The sequence below is a fragment of the Pezoporus flaviventris genome, unplaced genomic scaffold (assembly GCF_033815535.1).
Source record: "Pezoporus flaviventris isolate CSIRO_AGI_PZ_B2104156 unplaced genomic scaffold, CSIRO_AGI_Pfla_v1 ptg000027l, whole genome shotgun sequence".
Taxonomy (NCBI): Eukaryota; Metazoa; Chordata; class Aves; order Psittaciformes; family Psittacidae; genus Pezoporus; species Pezoporus flaviventris.
Genome location: NW_026892575.1, coordinates 3,792,209 through 3,806,348, shown reverse-complemented (window position 1 = coordinate 3,806,348; position 14,140 = coordinate 3,792,209). Strand labels below are relative to the sequence as shown.

Here is a 14,140-nt window from a genome sequence, read left to right as displayed (position 1 = left end):
ACTTCTAATTAGCTTCATGGGGGGAAAAAACCTACCTCAGTAGAGAGACATGGCTTGCAACATACCACCAGGATAAAGAAATCCAACACTATTGTAACAAGCAAATAACAAATTTCAGATGTACCCTGTATCAAGAAAGTCCTTCAGTCTCTAACATAAAAATACAAATCCCAGTTGTGGAATGAACACAAGAGTGAACTGCAGCACCAACAAAAGCCCTCACTCTCGTAGTCTTAGGTGCTCCCACACAACCCTCCTTGCTAAAAACACAAACAAGAGCCAAATTTCTGCCACCACAAACTAAACAATTTTGGAAAACAAGCTTTAAGGTTAAAGGAACAGAGCTCTACAGAAGAACCACATCCAAATGCCACGTTCATAACTCTCTTTCTAAGACCAGACAGCAATTTTTAAAAGAAAAGCTGAAAAAAGCCCATAAAAACTCTTCCAAAATATACTTGGTTTTTAAGGTCCATCAGCGATTTAAGCAGCAAACTTCATGGTCTGTATTTGCAGATAATTCCATATACAGATTATGTACTCGGTATATGCCATTCCTAAACCATCCAGAAAGAAAAATACCAGTACATTGCCAACTGGCCAAACACATATCCCTCCTCTGATTACATTGTGAATTTTATATAAAATCCTCCTAGGATAATGCCTACCACACATTAAAAACTACACATTCTATTGCTATTACACGGTTTCACAGGTGTGTTGATTTATCTTCCAATCTTCTAAAACCAATTCTGAATTAAAAAAATAACGAATGGAGAAGACAAATTAATTGCAACACAAGCCACAGTTTCAATAAAAGTTTTAGACATAATTACTACCATAGATGAATAAATGTTCATGTATTGATGTTATGTTTTAATTCAGTTTGGAGGACTTGAAATTTCTTTTCCCGAGCAATACATACAAATTAGAATCTGGTTAAATTATGACACTATTTTTTCCTGTCAGACACATAAAGACAAAACACACAACTTATGATTATTACATGGTAAAATAACCTATTCTCAAAAGCTGATTCTAAATTTCTTCTTTAGAGAGAAGTTTACAAAGTGGGAGTTTCAAAATTAATTATAAATGATCCACCAATTTTAGGAATGAAAAACTCAAAAATAACATTGTATTTTCTAAATAACTTCATTTTAGAACATACTATCTTACTGTTTATGAAAATACAATGGATTTCAAGCTGACCTGTAATAAAATCAAATTCAAATTATAACTTTCTACAGTATTATTTCCATAACATTTTCTAAATCTTGGATCAGATCGCTTTCAAGGGCTCTGTTTTCCCTCTTCTGCTTAAAACTTAAGTAGCAAAATGCAGTGTCGACACAAGAAACTTCAACAACTGTATGCAAAGTTACAACACATCGTATGTGTATACTAATTATCAAACAAATAAACAATGGAAAATCAAAGGCTAAAGTCACTAATGTAGTCTGAATAACAACCTCTTACCTGTTTGAAACCACTGAGCTTTTTACATTTGGAGCATTAGAATCTGGAGCAGGACTTTCAAAAACTACAGCCAAATATAAAACTACTAAACCTCCACTTAGAAGTGAGCTTCAATACCATTGCATTTTTGCTACACTTAGCTTTTTACTATGCTTAGCTAATATCAAATATTTTAAGAAACATGTTGGAAGAAGTTGTTTCAGACTACATCTATAGCTCCACATATTATCATGCTATTCATAGTACTAGCAAAAATGTATCAAAATCAGTTCAAATGTTAAATCATCTCCTAAATCAAGGCAAAAAGTTACCAACTTTTTTCCCAACATGGAAATCTAAGTAGGGGATCACAGAATCCTTTAGAATTTCAGTTGAAAGAATAAACAATTAGAATAGGAATCACCAGGATGAAGTGATGCTGTTTTGGTTAGTTAGCAACCTTGCTGAACTTACATTTTTAGTAATGACAGTTAAAAACTAAGAGGAGAATAAACTGAATGCAACCGTTACTTCAGAGTTGGAAATAAAATCCATTGATGTAAAGACTGCCCAGACACAGCAGAGAATTACACCATCACACTTGCTGAAATCAGAAATTTTAGATTATGTACATCAGCCTGTGTCTCGCCGCCTAATTCACAGCAGAAGGCACTCCCTGAAGAAAAAAAAACTTTTCAAGTCTATCAGAAGGCAAGCAGAAAATAGAGTCCTTCAAGGCACATATAAAGTTATGCTTCGCTAACACCCAGCCTTTTATCTGGAGCGCGACTGCTCACAACATCCATCCAAAACAACTTACTGCGGCTGCCGCTCTCACCCCAGGATAGAACAAGTAACTCACCACACTACAGTCGTAATTAAACTGCATTAGCAAGTGCCCGTCCCGTACCAATTACACCCTCATTAACGGAAGCCTGTTTGTCAGACGTCGCCCTCAGACAGGTGCCTCCTCTTGTTTCCAGCGCGTCGAGCAGCTGGAAGACAACTTTGGGGAATGAAAACAACCTCGGCCAAAGAAAATAGAAAAGGTTATCCCGAGCGGCTGCTGCGGTTCACTTACCCGGCGGGATGGTGAAGCCGGGGGGCAGCTGGATGGTGGTCTGGTGCTGCGGCCTCATGATCAGCTGCGGGGCAACGATCCTGGGGGCAGCACTCAATGCCGGACGGGGAGAAAGAGCTTGCGGGGCTGCAAGGGGGGCAGCGCCCGCCTTGGCAGCGCTGACCGCCGGCTTGGGCGCTGCGGGGGCAGCCGGAGCGCAGTTGGGGGCCGAGCCCTGCCCCGGCGGTGCGGCGGGCGCGGGACTGGCTGAGTTACTGAGTGCGTTTACTGCGGAGAGCGGGCCGTGCGCGGGTTTTATCTGTGCCGTGGCGGCGTCTGCTCTGCCGTGGCTGCTGACTGGTGGGACTGCCGCCGGCCGGCCCCCCGCACCCTCCCCGTTGGGCGCCGCCTCGCCGGGGAGCGCCGCGGTGGCAGCAGCAGAAGCACCCTCCGCCACTCCCGCCGGCCCGCCCCCCCCGGCCGGGGTCCCGCTCCCCCCCGCGGCCTCGTTGCGCTGCGACGGCGGTAGCGTGCTCTCGGCGGCGGGCGGGCTGGGGCTGGGGCTTCCCACTTCCCGGGCAGTGGCGCCGGCAGCCACATGGCTGTTGACAGGCTGGGCAGGGGCGCCGGAGGGCGAGAGAGCGGCGGGCTGCGCAGGGGCAGGGGCGGCGGGCGCGCCGGGGCTGCTGCCGCTGCTGAGGAGAGCCGCTCCATGTGATTGCTGCACACTACTACTGTTTACACTCACTCCCCTCCCTGCCGCCGCTGCTGCTGCTGCCGCCGCTGCCGCCGCCGGGGGGGACGGGGACGGGAGCTGCCCCTGAGTAGGGGTTCGGCTCTCCGCGGCTCCGGGACACCCCGCCGCAGCCTCATCTGCCACGGGAGTGGGAGGAAGCGCGGGATGCCCTTGCTGCTGCCGGACGGGGCTGCTGCCCCCCGCTAGGCTCCCCTGGTGCTGCTGCTGCTGCGGCTGCTGCTGCTGCTGCTGGGACGGGGCGGAAGTCCTGGGCTGGGGCGCCTCGGCGGAGCTCCGGCTGCCGGCCAGCTGCGATTCCAAGGAGCCCACCAGATCGCTGACCGCCTTCTCGTCCACCTCCTCGGAGAAGAGCAGCATCTCTTCCAAGGGGTCCGAGGCGCCCGCCGCCATCTTGCGCTGAGCTGGGAGCCGGCCGCGCAGCGCGCAAGCGCACCGGCCTCTACCGCGCGCCGGGCATGCCGGGAGGGACCGGCTTCCTCCACCCTCCCTTGGGGCGGGGCAGGTATGGGCGCTGAGGGGGTGGCGGCCTCGGCTGCCGGCTCTGACTGACCCGGGTCGCGCCCGGCTCCGCGGCTGCACGGTGAGAGCCGCCGCGCTTCTGAGGAGCGGCCTGACTGGGGAACGGCCACGGGAGGTACAGGGCCTGGGGCATTTAGTGAGAGAGCTGTCGGCTGCTCCCCGGGCGCCGCGGGAAGAGGCGGTGTTCTCCGAACAGGTGCCTGTGCGGTGCTGGTGGTGCGTGTGAGAGCGTGCCGGTAGTTGTGTCTGTAGAGACTTGGCTCGGAGGTTTGATTATTGGAGGAAACCCTAGTGCTGAAAGACAGGTGTGAGCTTGCACGTTGGGAATTGAAATGTCACGCAGTCATGTCATCTTTTTGTTAGCAGAGCTGCCGTAATTATGCTCTTTGCCTTCACTTCATACCCTGTGAGGACGGCTGCAGCCAGGACAATTTTCTTCACGCCTAGGTAGAACTGAAAGCATGTTTGCAGCCAGCTATAGTGGCTCAGGTGCCTGACACCAGCTCCTTCAAAGAAGATCACTGCATATGCTGTTGGGGCGGTTTGAAATCCTAAGAAGCACGAAGAGCTTGTTCAAAGCTACAGCTCCACCTAAACAAGAATGGTTGCAGTAATACAATTCCTAATGCGGACGCTGTTAACAGAAGAGTTGTAAACCAAAACCAGGATTCTTTGCATCGTCACAGCAGCTGTTCAGGCATACTGTATTCCCTCAGCATCCACACAGAAAACTTGAGGTAGTTCATTTTGATACTAACATTTGCCATTGCACTCCTGTATTCCCTTTTCTAATCAAGGTTTGCCTCATGCATTCAGAAATACAACTTAAGAGAAAGGTGGTGGTTCTAAACTGTAATTTCTTTGACTAATGACAGAGCAGTTTGTTTGATGGGGCCTTCAAAATAATTATCCCCCTACGAATAACCATTGCCCACAGTTTGTTGCATCTGTTCTTGCAAACAGGTGATAACTACCATGGATTTGTGATGCTGCCAGCAGAAAACAGCTTAGATTCCATTATCTGTCTCTGCCAGCCTGCAGTAACTTGGATGTCTGCAAACTTGAATGTATTTGAGTTGCTGCTGTGGCCTGAAATGGTGACTCATTCTCCATTTTGTGATTTTTGGGGAATTTCCACACAGCTGAAAAAGGTGCACTGGTGAAAACCCCACCTTCAATTGCATGAGCCACTGATGGAAATGAGTGAAGGGCTTACATTGTATGCATGCACAACTCTTCTCCATTCCCAGACTCAATCTGTTAAGTCAAACATTGTATGACTTGTCAAGTCACTAAACTGCTAATCACTGGCTTGTTACCATCTGTTTCCTCTCAATGTAGGTTACATTTTTATTTGGAGTAGTTTTTCCTGGTTGTCTGTTTATACCTTTAAGAGCAGGCTTATGATGAATCAAAATAAACTGCTTTTAAAATGCATTAAAAATAGGTTGCACCAGTTTAATTAAGTTTACAAGTCTGCTGAAATTAAACCAGTATGTATTTCATAAGTGGCCAGTGACAGTACTGAAAGCCCAAAGGTGTGGTCAGGATGTATAAACAGGAGACAGTGCAGTTAAGTGACTGTGAAAGCACAGTAGTGCTTATGAGAAACAGTGGTAAGTGTCCACAGGAGATCTATGCATCAAAAATTTGCTTAGCAAGTGAGTATTGTTTTTATGGAATGATACAACTGAATTAAAGTTGGACTTTAAACAAGTTTCTACCTGGAAATTTAATTAAAATGTACTAGTAGACTATGACTCAATTTGCTATTGCACAAAAATACAGAATATTCATTTTCGTTGAAAAAAAAAAATCAGAAGCCATCCACTATTACTTTAAGAGTTGCACATTTTATTAACTTCAGAGAAGACTCCATGCTTCCTTCACTTAAATACCCTGATTCTGGACTTGATTTGCATACCACTATCCCCAGTATTTTTCTAATGAAGAGGTAGACATACAATTCTGCAACTAGTCCTGTAGGCAAAAAAAGTTTTTGTATACATTTTTCTAACACTATAGCATTAAACTGGGCGTCTCCATTAAAAAAACACACACAGAAGAAAATTGTATTGCTTTGTGACTTCAGAAGATAAGAAGTAATCTTCACACCAGAGGGAGAAAATGGGAAGTCATGATTTACACAACAGATTTCAAAACTTAAAAAGTTGCCTACTTTTAATTACAGTTTTAGAGTACACTTGTGGGTGGGTAATCTGTAAAACATTAATTGCTATTTCTTCCCACTCACCTCTTCTTAATTGAGCCATTTTATATCTATAAACACACAGAATAAGGAAATATAAAAGAATAATTTAATAAAACATGATATGTACTGATTCATATTGGACTCCTTTCAAGTCAAGAAGTTATGACATATGTAAGAATGTATATAAACTTGTTGCTGAAGCTGCCTTTGGGCTTGTGCTTCTGTGTAGGGAATGAGACTTGGTAAAACACAGAATCTTGGTGAACTTTTATATTCATTCCTTTATTATAAAAATCTTTTTCAAATATTTACATAACTTACAGTAATTCCTATAACATGCAACTCAAACCATGGATTGTAACAATTTAAAGATATTTCCATTAACAATCTCCACGCCTAGTCCCTTTGGACCGCACCATAGGGTTTAACATTGCAATGAATTCCTCCCCTTGCCCCTGCTCCAGTTTCAGCTTACCCATAGACTGCAGTCCTTCAGGGGTGTATCTGCTCCAAGTGGAGCCTTATCTACAAGCCAGTGTCTCCAGTGGCATACCTGCTGCAGCACTGACTTAGCCACAGTTGCTTTGAGGTGCACCTCTCCAGCATGGCCTCCATGGGTCACAATGCCTTCAGAAAAGTTCCTGGTACCAGCATGGCCTTAAGTCATACCCCCTTCAGAAATAAACCTGCTCCAACATGGCCTTATCTACAGCTGCAGACCCTCCAGAGGTGTATCCTCTCTGTTGTAGTCTTATCCTCGGCCACGTGCTTTGAGGTGGTGCAGTTATGACCTCATGCACAGCCGCTGATGCTTCAAGGTGTACCTTCTCCAGCATGGACTCATTCTTGAGTTGCATCCCTTCAGAGGTATACCTGCTGAAGCTCAAAAATAACAAGGGCCATAGATGCTTCAAGATGTGTACCTGCTCTGGCATAGACTTACCTATAGCCACAGATGGTTCAGGGTGTCCTGCTCCTATGTGGGCTGATTGATGGGTCACAGTGCCTTTGACTTGAGTTCACACTGGAGTTCCAGCCTGTCCAGGAAGAGCAGAAACAGCACAGAAACAGCAGCCATGCCCTGGCCATCTGCCAGCCCAGGCACACTGCCATTCCTGTTATCAAAATGTTCCCAGGCACAGCAGTTAGATGATAAGCAGGACAGCAAGCAGTGAAAGCAAAAGGCAGCCACTAATGAGCTCAACACTGATGCACAGTAAGGCAAGCAAGCCCCATGGCAAGCACAGCATGCTGTCAGTTAATAGCTAAACAGCAGTAACAGCTATAAACTCCATCTAGCAATCCCAGTCACATCTATTGTTATCTCAAACCCTATGTGCCCTATGTTGGACACCAAAAAGGACAGTCATCGTTTAACCCCAGCTGGCAACTAAGCCACAACAGAGCCACTCACTCACCCTCCCACCCCCAAGTGGGATGGGGGACAGAATTGTAAGGATAGAAGTGATAAAACTCATGGGTTGAAATAAAGAGAGTTTATAGGTAAAGCGAAAGCTGAGCACATAAGCAAAGCAAAACAAAGAATTAATCCAGCACTTCTCATTGGCAGGCAGGTGTTCAGCCATCTCAAGGAAAGCAGGGCTCCACCACATGTTAGTGGTTACTGAGGAAGACAAATGTCAGCACTCTAAACTGTCTTCCCATTCCTTCTTCCTCCAGCTTTACATGCTGAGCATGACACCATATGGTATGGAAAACCCCTTTTGTCAGTTGAGGTCAGCTGTTCTGGCTGTGTCCCCAAGTCCTTGTGCACCCCCAGCCTACTCACTAGTGGGATGGCGTGAGGAGCAGAAAAGTCCTTGGTTCTCTGTAAGCTGCTCAGCAGTAACTAAAACATCTCTGTATTACTAACACTGATTTACCAAATCCAAAACACAGCTCCACGTCAGGTACTGCAAAGGAAATTAACTCTATCCCAGACAAAACCAGGACACCGCTAAAAGAATGAAAGCACTTAGAAAGGAGCACTATTTGCCTAGTTCAATGACATGTTCTTTTTAAATATACACTTTCAGTGCCTTCAAATATACAATTTATCTTAAGTTTATATTTAATGTTAAAATGGTACCTACCAAGTTTAAATAAGGCTTTCAGATAACTTTTTAAATGAATTCAAATCAGGCTTTACACATAGAATTGAAATTCACTTTGTGTTGTAGAAATATTCTTTCAACTCCTGATCTTAAGCATGAATTAAAAACCATAAAATCCACAAAAGTAGATAGCACTGAGATGGTTAGAAAATATCAGTATTATCAGCACTGTTCCCAGGCTGAAAGTCAAAACACAACGTTGCACAAGCTACCAAGGAGAAAAATTGGCTGCTACTGCTAAACCCAGGACAGTATCCAAAGGCTATTCTAGAAACATGCCTAATTTTAGTTTCATGTACTTCAATTGCAAACAAATTTATTTTTTATATATGGTTTATAGAAATTTAGGAGCTTTTGTTTTGAAGTTAATCGTCATTGTAAATATTTGTCTGTACTTACCAAGACAGGACTTGATGGAAAGCTTTACTTTGAGCTGAGTTTAAAATGTTGATTTTCAGCAGTGGTCTCCCACGGACTTGACACGGACATATATATCCAGTAATTAACTGCACAACTTTGTTCCAAAATCTTTCAGTTAGTTCAGGACATGCTAAAAGAACATCACAGTAAAGCTCCCTGGGCACTCAAGTCCTCCACGACGTTAGACAGTTGAACCTGTGCATAAAGTTTCTGGAAATCTAATATAGCTCCTATTTAGAATCCCACAGGATCTTCCAGAAAAATCTGTCTTGCTATTGTGCTTCAAAGCCCTATTCTGAACAAAATACTTGATGAATCTTTGCAATATATGAGTGTCCAGTTGCTGCAACAAAAGCTATTAAGTGCTCTTTTCCAGAAGTTAGTTTTTGTTGCATGCAATTTTCTAGGCTGTAAATATACAAAGGGCACCTGAGACAGTATCATGTTTTAAGAGACAAAGCCTCCAACAGGAAGCCCCATTTGTAATTTTTACTTGAGATGTACAAGTTAAGTGCAATCTCAAAATTATTTTTGTGTGTGTGTGCTTCTACTAAAAGGGTATTTGTTACAGATTAATCCCACACTTCAGTCAAGATTACATCAACAGTTGCATTGTTCAGTGTTGTTTGGCAAGATCCCACCATCTCAAGGCTCTGATGACCCAGTAAAACAGAATCCCTGTTGAAATGCAAACTAAATAGTTAACTGTCATCACAACTTTTGCAGGTCTCTGCATGACTGGTTTCTAAATCGCTTATTAAGGATCACATAAACATAGCATTCAATAACAGGTGGCTTAGGCTTCTCTAAAAAAAATGAACACCCCAAATCATAGAATCATAGAATAGTTAGGGTTGGAAAGGACCTTAAAATCATCTAGTTCCAACCCCCCTGCCATGGGCAGGGACACCACACACCAGGGATGGAGCCTTCACAACTTCCGTGGACAACCCATTCCAGTGCCTCACCACCCTTACAGTAAAGAACTTCCTCCTTATATCCAATCTAAACTTCCCCTGTTTAAGTTTGAACCCATTACCCCTTCTCCTACCACTACAGTCCCTAATGAAGGGTCTCTCCCCAGCATCCTTATAGGATCCTTTCAGATACTGGAAGGCTGCTATGAGGTCTCCACGCAGCCTTCTCTTCTCCAGGCTGAACAGCCCCAACTTTCTCAGCCTGTCTTCATACGGGAGGTGCTCCAGTCCCCTGATCATCCTCGTGGCCCTCCTCTGGACTTGTTCCAACAGTTCCATGTCCTTTTTATGTTGAGGACACCAGAACTGCACACAATACTCCAGGTGAGGTCTCACGAGAGCAGAGTAGAGGGGCAGGATCACCTCCTTCGACCTGCTGGTCACGCTCCTTTTGATGCAGCCCAGGATACGGTTGGCTTTCTGGGCTGTGAGCGCACACTGAAGCCGGCTCATGTTCATTTTCTCATCTACCAACACCCCCAAGTCCTTCTCTGCAGGGCTGCTCTGAATCTCTTCTCTGCCCAACCTGTAGCTGTGCCTGGGATTGCTCCGACCCAGGTGTAGGACCTTGCACTTGGCATGGTTAAACCTCATGAGGTTGGCATCTGCCCACCTCACAAGCGTGTCAAGGTCCCTCTAGATGGCATTCCTTCTCTCCAGCGTATCAACCGAACCGCACAGCTTGGTGTCATCGGCAAACTTGCTGAGGGCGCACTCAATCCCACTGTCCATGTCAGTGACAAAGATGTTAAACAAGACCGGTCCCAACACCGATCCCTGAGGGACACCACTCGTTACTGGTCTCCAGCCGGACATTGAGCCATTGACCACAACTCTTTGTGTGCGGCCATCCAGCCAGTTCTTTAGCCACCGAGTGGTCCATCCATCAAATTGGCGTCTCTCCCATTTAGAGACAAGGATGTCGTGTGGGACAGTGTCGAACACTTTGCACAAGTCCAGGTAGATGACAGCAACTGCTCTACCCCTGTCCATCAGTTCTGTAGCCCCATCACAGAAGGCCACCAGATTGGTCAGGCAGGATTTCCCCTTAGTGAAGCCGTGCTGGCTGTCACCAAGCACCTTGCTGTTTTTCATGTGCCTTAGCATGCCTTCCAGGAGAATCTGCTCCAAGATTTTGCCAGGCATGGAGGTGAGACTGACTGGTCTGTAATTCCCCGGGTCATCCATTTTCCCCTTCTTGAAAATGGGGGTTATATTTCCCTTTTTCCAGTCATCGGGAACTTCACCTGACTGCCATGATTTTTCAAATATGATGGACAGTGGCTTAGCCACTTCTTTCACCAGCTCCTTCAGGACCCGTGGATGGATTTCATCAGGTCCCGTGGACTTGCGCACATTCAGATACTGTCCTGGATTAAACAGCAGCAGTCATTCTTTCTCCTTCTTCGTAGCTGGTGCAGTGCTGTGGTTTTGACTTCCAGCCTAGGAATCACGCTGATAACACACCGATGTTTTTAGATGCTGCTTCGTAATGTCTACTCTGACCTAGGACTTTCTGAGTCTCATGCTCTGCCAGGGAGGAGGGGAAGTCAGGAGGAAACAGAGACAGGACACCTGACCCAAACTAGCCAAAGGGGTGTTCCATACACAGTTTATATACTGCGGACATCCTGCCCAGTATATAAACTGGGGCAATTAACCAGAAAGACTAGATCACTTCTGAGGTCGGGCTGGGTATTGGTTAGCAGGTGGTGAGCAGTTGTATTCTCTCCCCTTGTTATTTCCCTTATCTTACTATTACTGGTGGTAGCAGTAGTGGTTTGTGTCATACCTTAGTTACTGGGCTGTTCTTATCTCAACCCATGGGAGTTACATTCTTTCGATTCTCCTCCCCATCCCTCTGGGAGTGGGGGGAGGAAGGGGGAGGAGTGAGCGAGCAGCTGTGTGGATCTGAGTTACTGGCTGGGCTTAAACTGCAACAGTTCTGTGTTAAATTTGTTTGGCAGCAGACTGCAGGCCACAGTTTGCTTTTACTTGGAGGGGCATCCAGTACACTTGGAGCCAGCTGGCCCAGGGTGAAAACACAGCCCTACCATCTGCCATGGACTGATCCAGACTGCACTGGAACAGGGGCAAGCTCCAGAACACCTGCAATACATTGATGATATTATTGTGTGGGGCGATACAGCGGAAGAAGTCTTTGAGAAAGGGAGGAAAATAATCCAAATCCTGCTGAAAGTCGGTTTTGCCATAGAATGGAGTAAAGTCAAGGGACCTGCACAGGAGATTCAACTTGGGGGAATGAAATGGCAAGATGGATGTAGACAGATCCCCACAGATGTGATCAAGAAGATAACAGCAATGTCTCCACCAACTAATAAGAAAGAAACGCAAGCTTTCTTGGGTGCTGTGGGGTTCTGGAGAATGCACATCCCTCTCTATCATGTGACCTGGAAGAAGAATGATTTTAAATGGGGCTCTGAGCAACAACAAGCCTTTGAGCAAATTAAATGAGAGTTCATGCAGTGGACCGGGCCAGATGTGACAAATGTGCTCCACGCCGCCAGGGAGAATGGTCCTACCTAGAGCCGCCAGCACAAAGCTCCAGGGAAGACTTGAGGTCAACCTCTCGGCTTTTGGAGTCGGGGATACAAAGGACCTGAGGCCAGCTATAATCCCCAACTGAAAAAAGAGACACTGGCAGCCTATGAAGGGGTTCGAGCTGCTTCGGAAGTGACTGGCACTGAAGCACAGCTCCTCCTGGCAACCCGGTTGCCCGTGCAGGGCTGGATGTTCAAAGGCAGGGTCTCCTCTACACATCATGCAACCGATGGTACATGGAGTAAGTGGGCTGCACTAATTACACAGTGAGCTCGAACAGGAAATCCCAGTCATCCAGGAATTCTAGAAGTCATCATGGACTGGCCAGAGGGCAAAGATTTTGGAATGTCACCAGAGGAGGAGGTGATGCGTGCTGAAGAGGCCCCACCATAGAATAAACTGTCAGAAAGTGAAAAGCAATATGCCTTGTTTACTGATGGGTCCTGCCTTATTGTGGGAAAGCATCGGAGACGGAAGACAGCTGTATGACAATGACAAGCTGCAGAAACTGCTGCAGGAGAGAGTGAATCGAATCCGTTTGCCGAGGTGAAAGCCATCCAGCTGGCCTTGGACACTGCTGAAGGAGAAAAGTGGCCAGTACTTTATACTGACTCATGGATGGTGGCAAATGCCCTGTGGGGTGATTGCAGCAATGGAAGCAGAGCAACTGGTAACGCAGAGGTAAACCCATCTGGGCTGCTGCACTGTGGAAAGATATTGCTGCCAGGGTGCAGAACCTGGTGGTGAAGGTACGCCGTGTAGATGCCCATGTACCCAAGAGTCGGGCCACTGAGGAACACCAGAACAACCAGCATGTGGATAAAACGGCTAAGATTGAAGCGACTCAGATGGACTTAGATTGGCAACATAAGGGTGAATTATTTTTGGCCCGGTGGGCCCATGACACTTCAGGCCATCAGGGCAGAGATGCAACATATGGATGGGCTCGTGATGGAGGGGTGGACTTTACAAGGGACACTATTGCCAAGGTTATTCATGACTGTGAAGCGTGCTGCAATTAAGCAAGCCAAGTGCTTAAAGCGTCTTTGGTATGGAGGACGATGGCTGAAGTACAAACATGGGGAGGCCTGGCAGATTGACTATATCACACCACATTGCCACCAACCCGCCTAGGCAAGTGCCATGTGCTTACCATGGTGGAAGCAACCACTGGATGGCTGGAAACATACGCTGTGCCCCACACCACTGCCCAGAACACTATCCTGGGCCTTGAGAAACACATTTTGTGCGACACGGCACCCCAGAGAGAATTGAGTCAGACATTGGGACTCATTTCCGGAACAACCTTATAGATACTTGGGCCAAAGAGCATGGCATTGAGTGGGTATATCACATCTCCTACCAGGCATCAGCCTCTGGGAAAATCGAATGCTACAATGGGCTGTTAAAAACTACACTGAGAGCAATGGGTGGTGGGACTTTCATGCATTGGGATACACACTTACCAAAGGCCACCTAGTTGGTCAACACCAGAGGATCTGCCAACAGGACTGGCCCAGCCCAGTCAGAACTTTTACATATTGTAGAAGGGGACAAAGTTCCTGTGGTGCACCTAAAGAATTTGCTGGGAAAGACAGTCTGGGTTATTCCTGCTTCAGGTAAAGGCAAACCCACTCGTGGGATTGCTTTTGCTCAGGGACCCGGATATACTTGGGTAACGCGGGAAGATGGGAAGTCCGATGTGTACCTTAAGGGAATTTGATTTTAGGGGAAAACAGCCAATGAACTCAATTGTATGCTGTTGCCTGCTGTGTAGCACTTTTATAGCTCACCAACTAGATATCTTCAGGTCACCAACAACTAGCCCTGACTTCCCTCCGACCATCATCTCAACAAGGAATGATGAAAGCAGACGTGCTCAGCAATGACCAGACGGGTTCCATGGTGTCATCAGCAGGCAACAATCCAACACTGCACACCATCTCTCCTGCTCTGAAAGACTGCTACAAGAGATGGAGCCCGGCATCATGGAGCAGATGAACTCAGCACCTTTATAGGGATTGGTCCATGTACTACGTAATGATATCTCTCTCTTTGTGT

General features: G+C 46.3%; 1 protein-coding gene and 1 long non-coding RNA gene across 6 annotated transcripts in view; one reads left to right on the top strand and one right to left on the bottom strand.

Moving 5' to 3' along the window:
* Nucleotides 1–3,705, bottom strand: part of LOC133271965 (transcription initiation factor TFIID subunit 4-like) — a 149,092-nt gene extending 145,387 nt beyond the window's left edge. For all 5 annotated transcript variants that reach the window (XR_009744305.1, XM_061458500.1, XM_061458501.1 and 2 more), the window contains exon 1: nt 2,540–3,705. Coding sequence is in view for 4 of the 5 variants with exons in the window: in XM_061458500.1 (XP_061314484.1) it covers nt 2,540–3,665 (1,126 nt within the window). In the remaining variant the exon portion in view is untranslated. The remainder of the gene's footprint in view (nt 1–2,539) is intronic.
* Nucleotides 3,706–4,057: 352 nt separating this feature from the next.
* LOC133271975 (uncharacterized) lies at nt 4,058–6,311 on the top strand. Its single transcript, XR_009744307.1, has 2 exons — nt 4,058–4,531; nt 4,758–6,311. It is a non-coding gene; the product is annotated as an uncharacterized LOC133271975 (long non-coding RNA).
* Nucleotides 6,312–14,140: the final 7,829 nt, after the last annotated feature.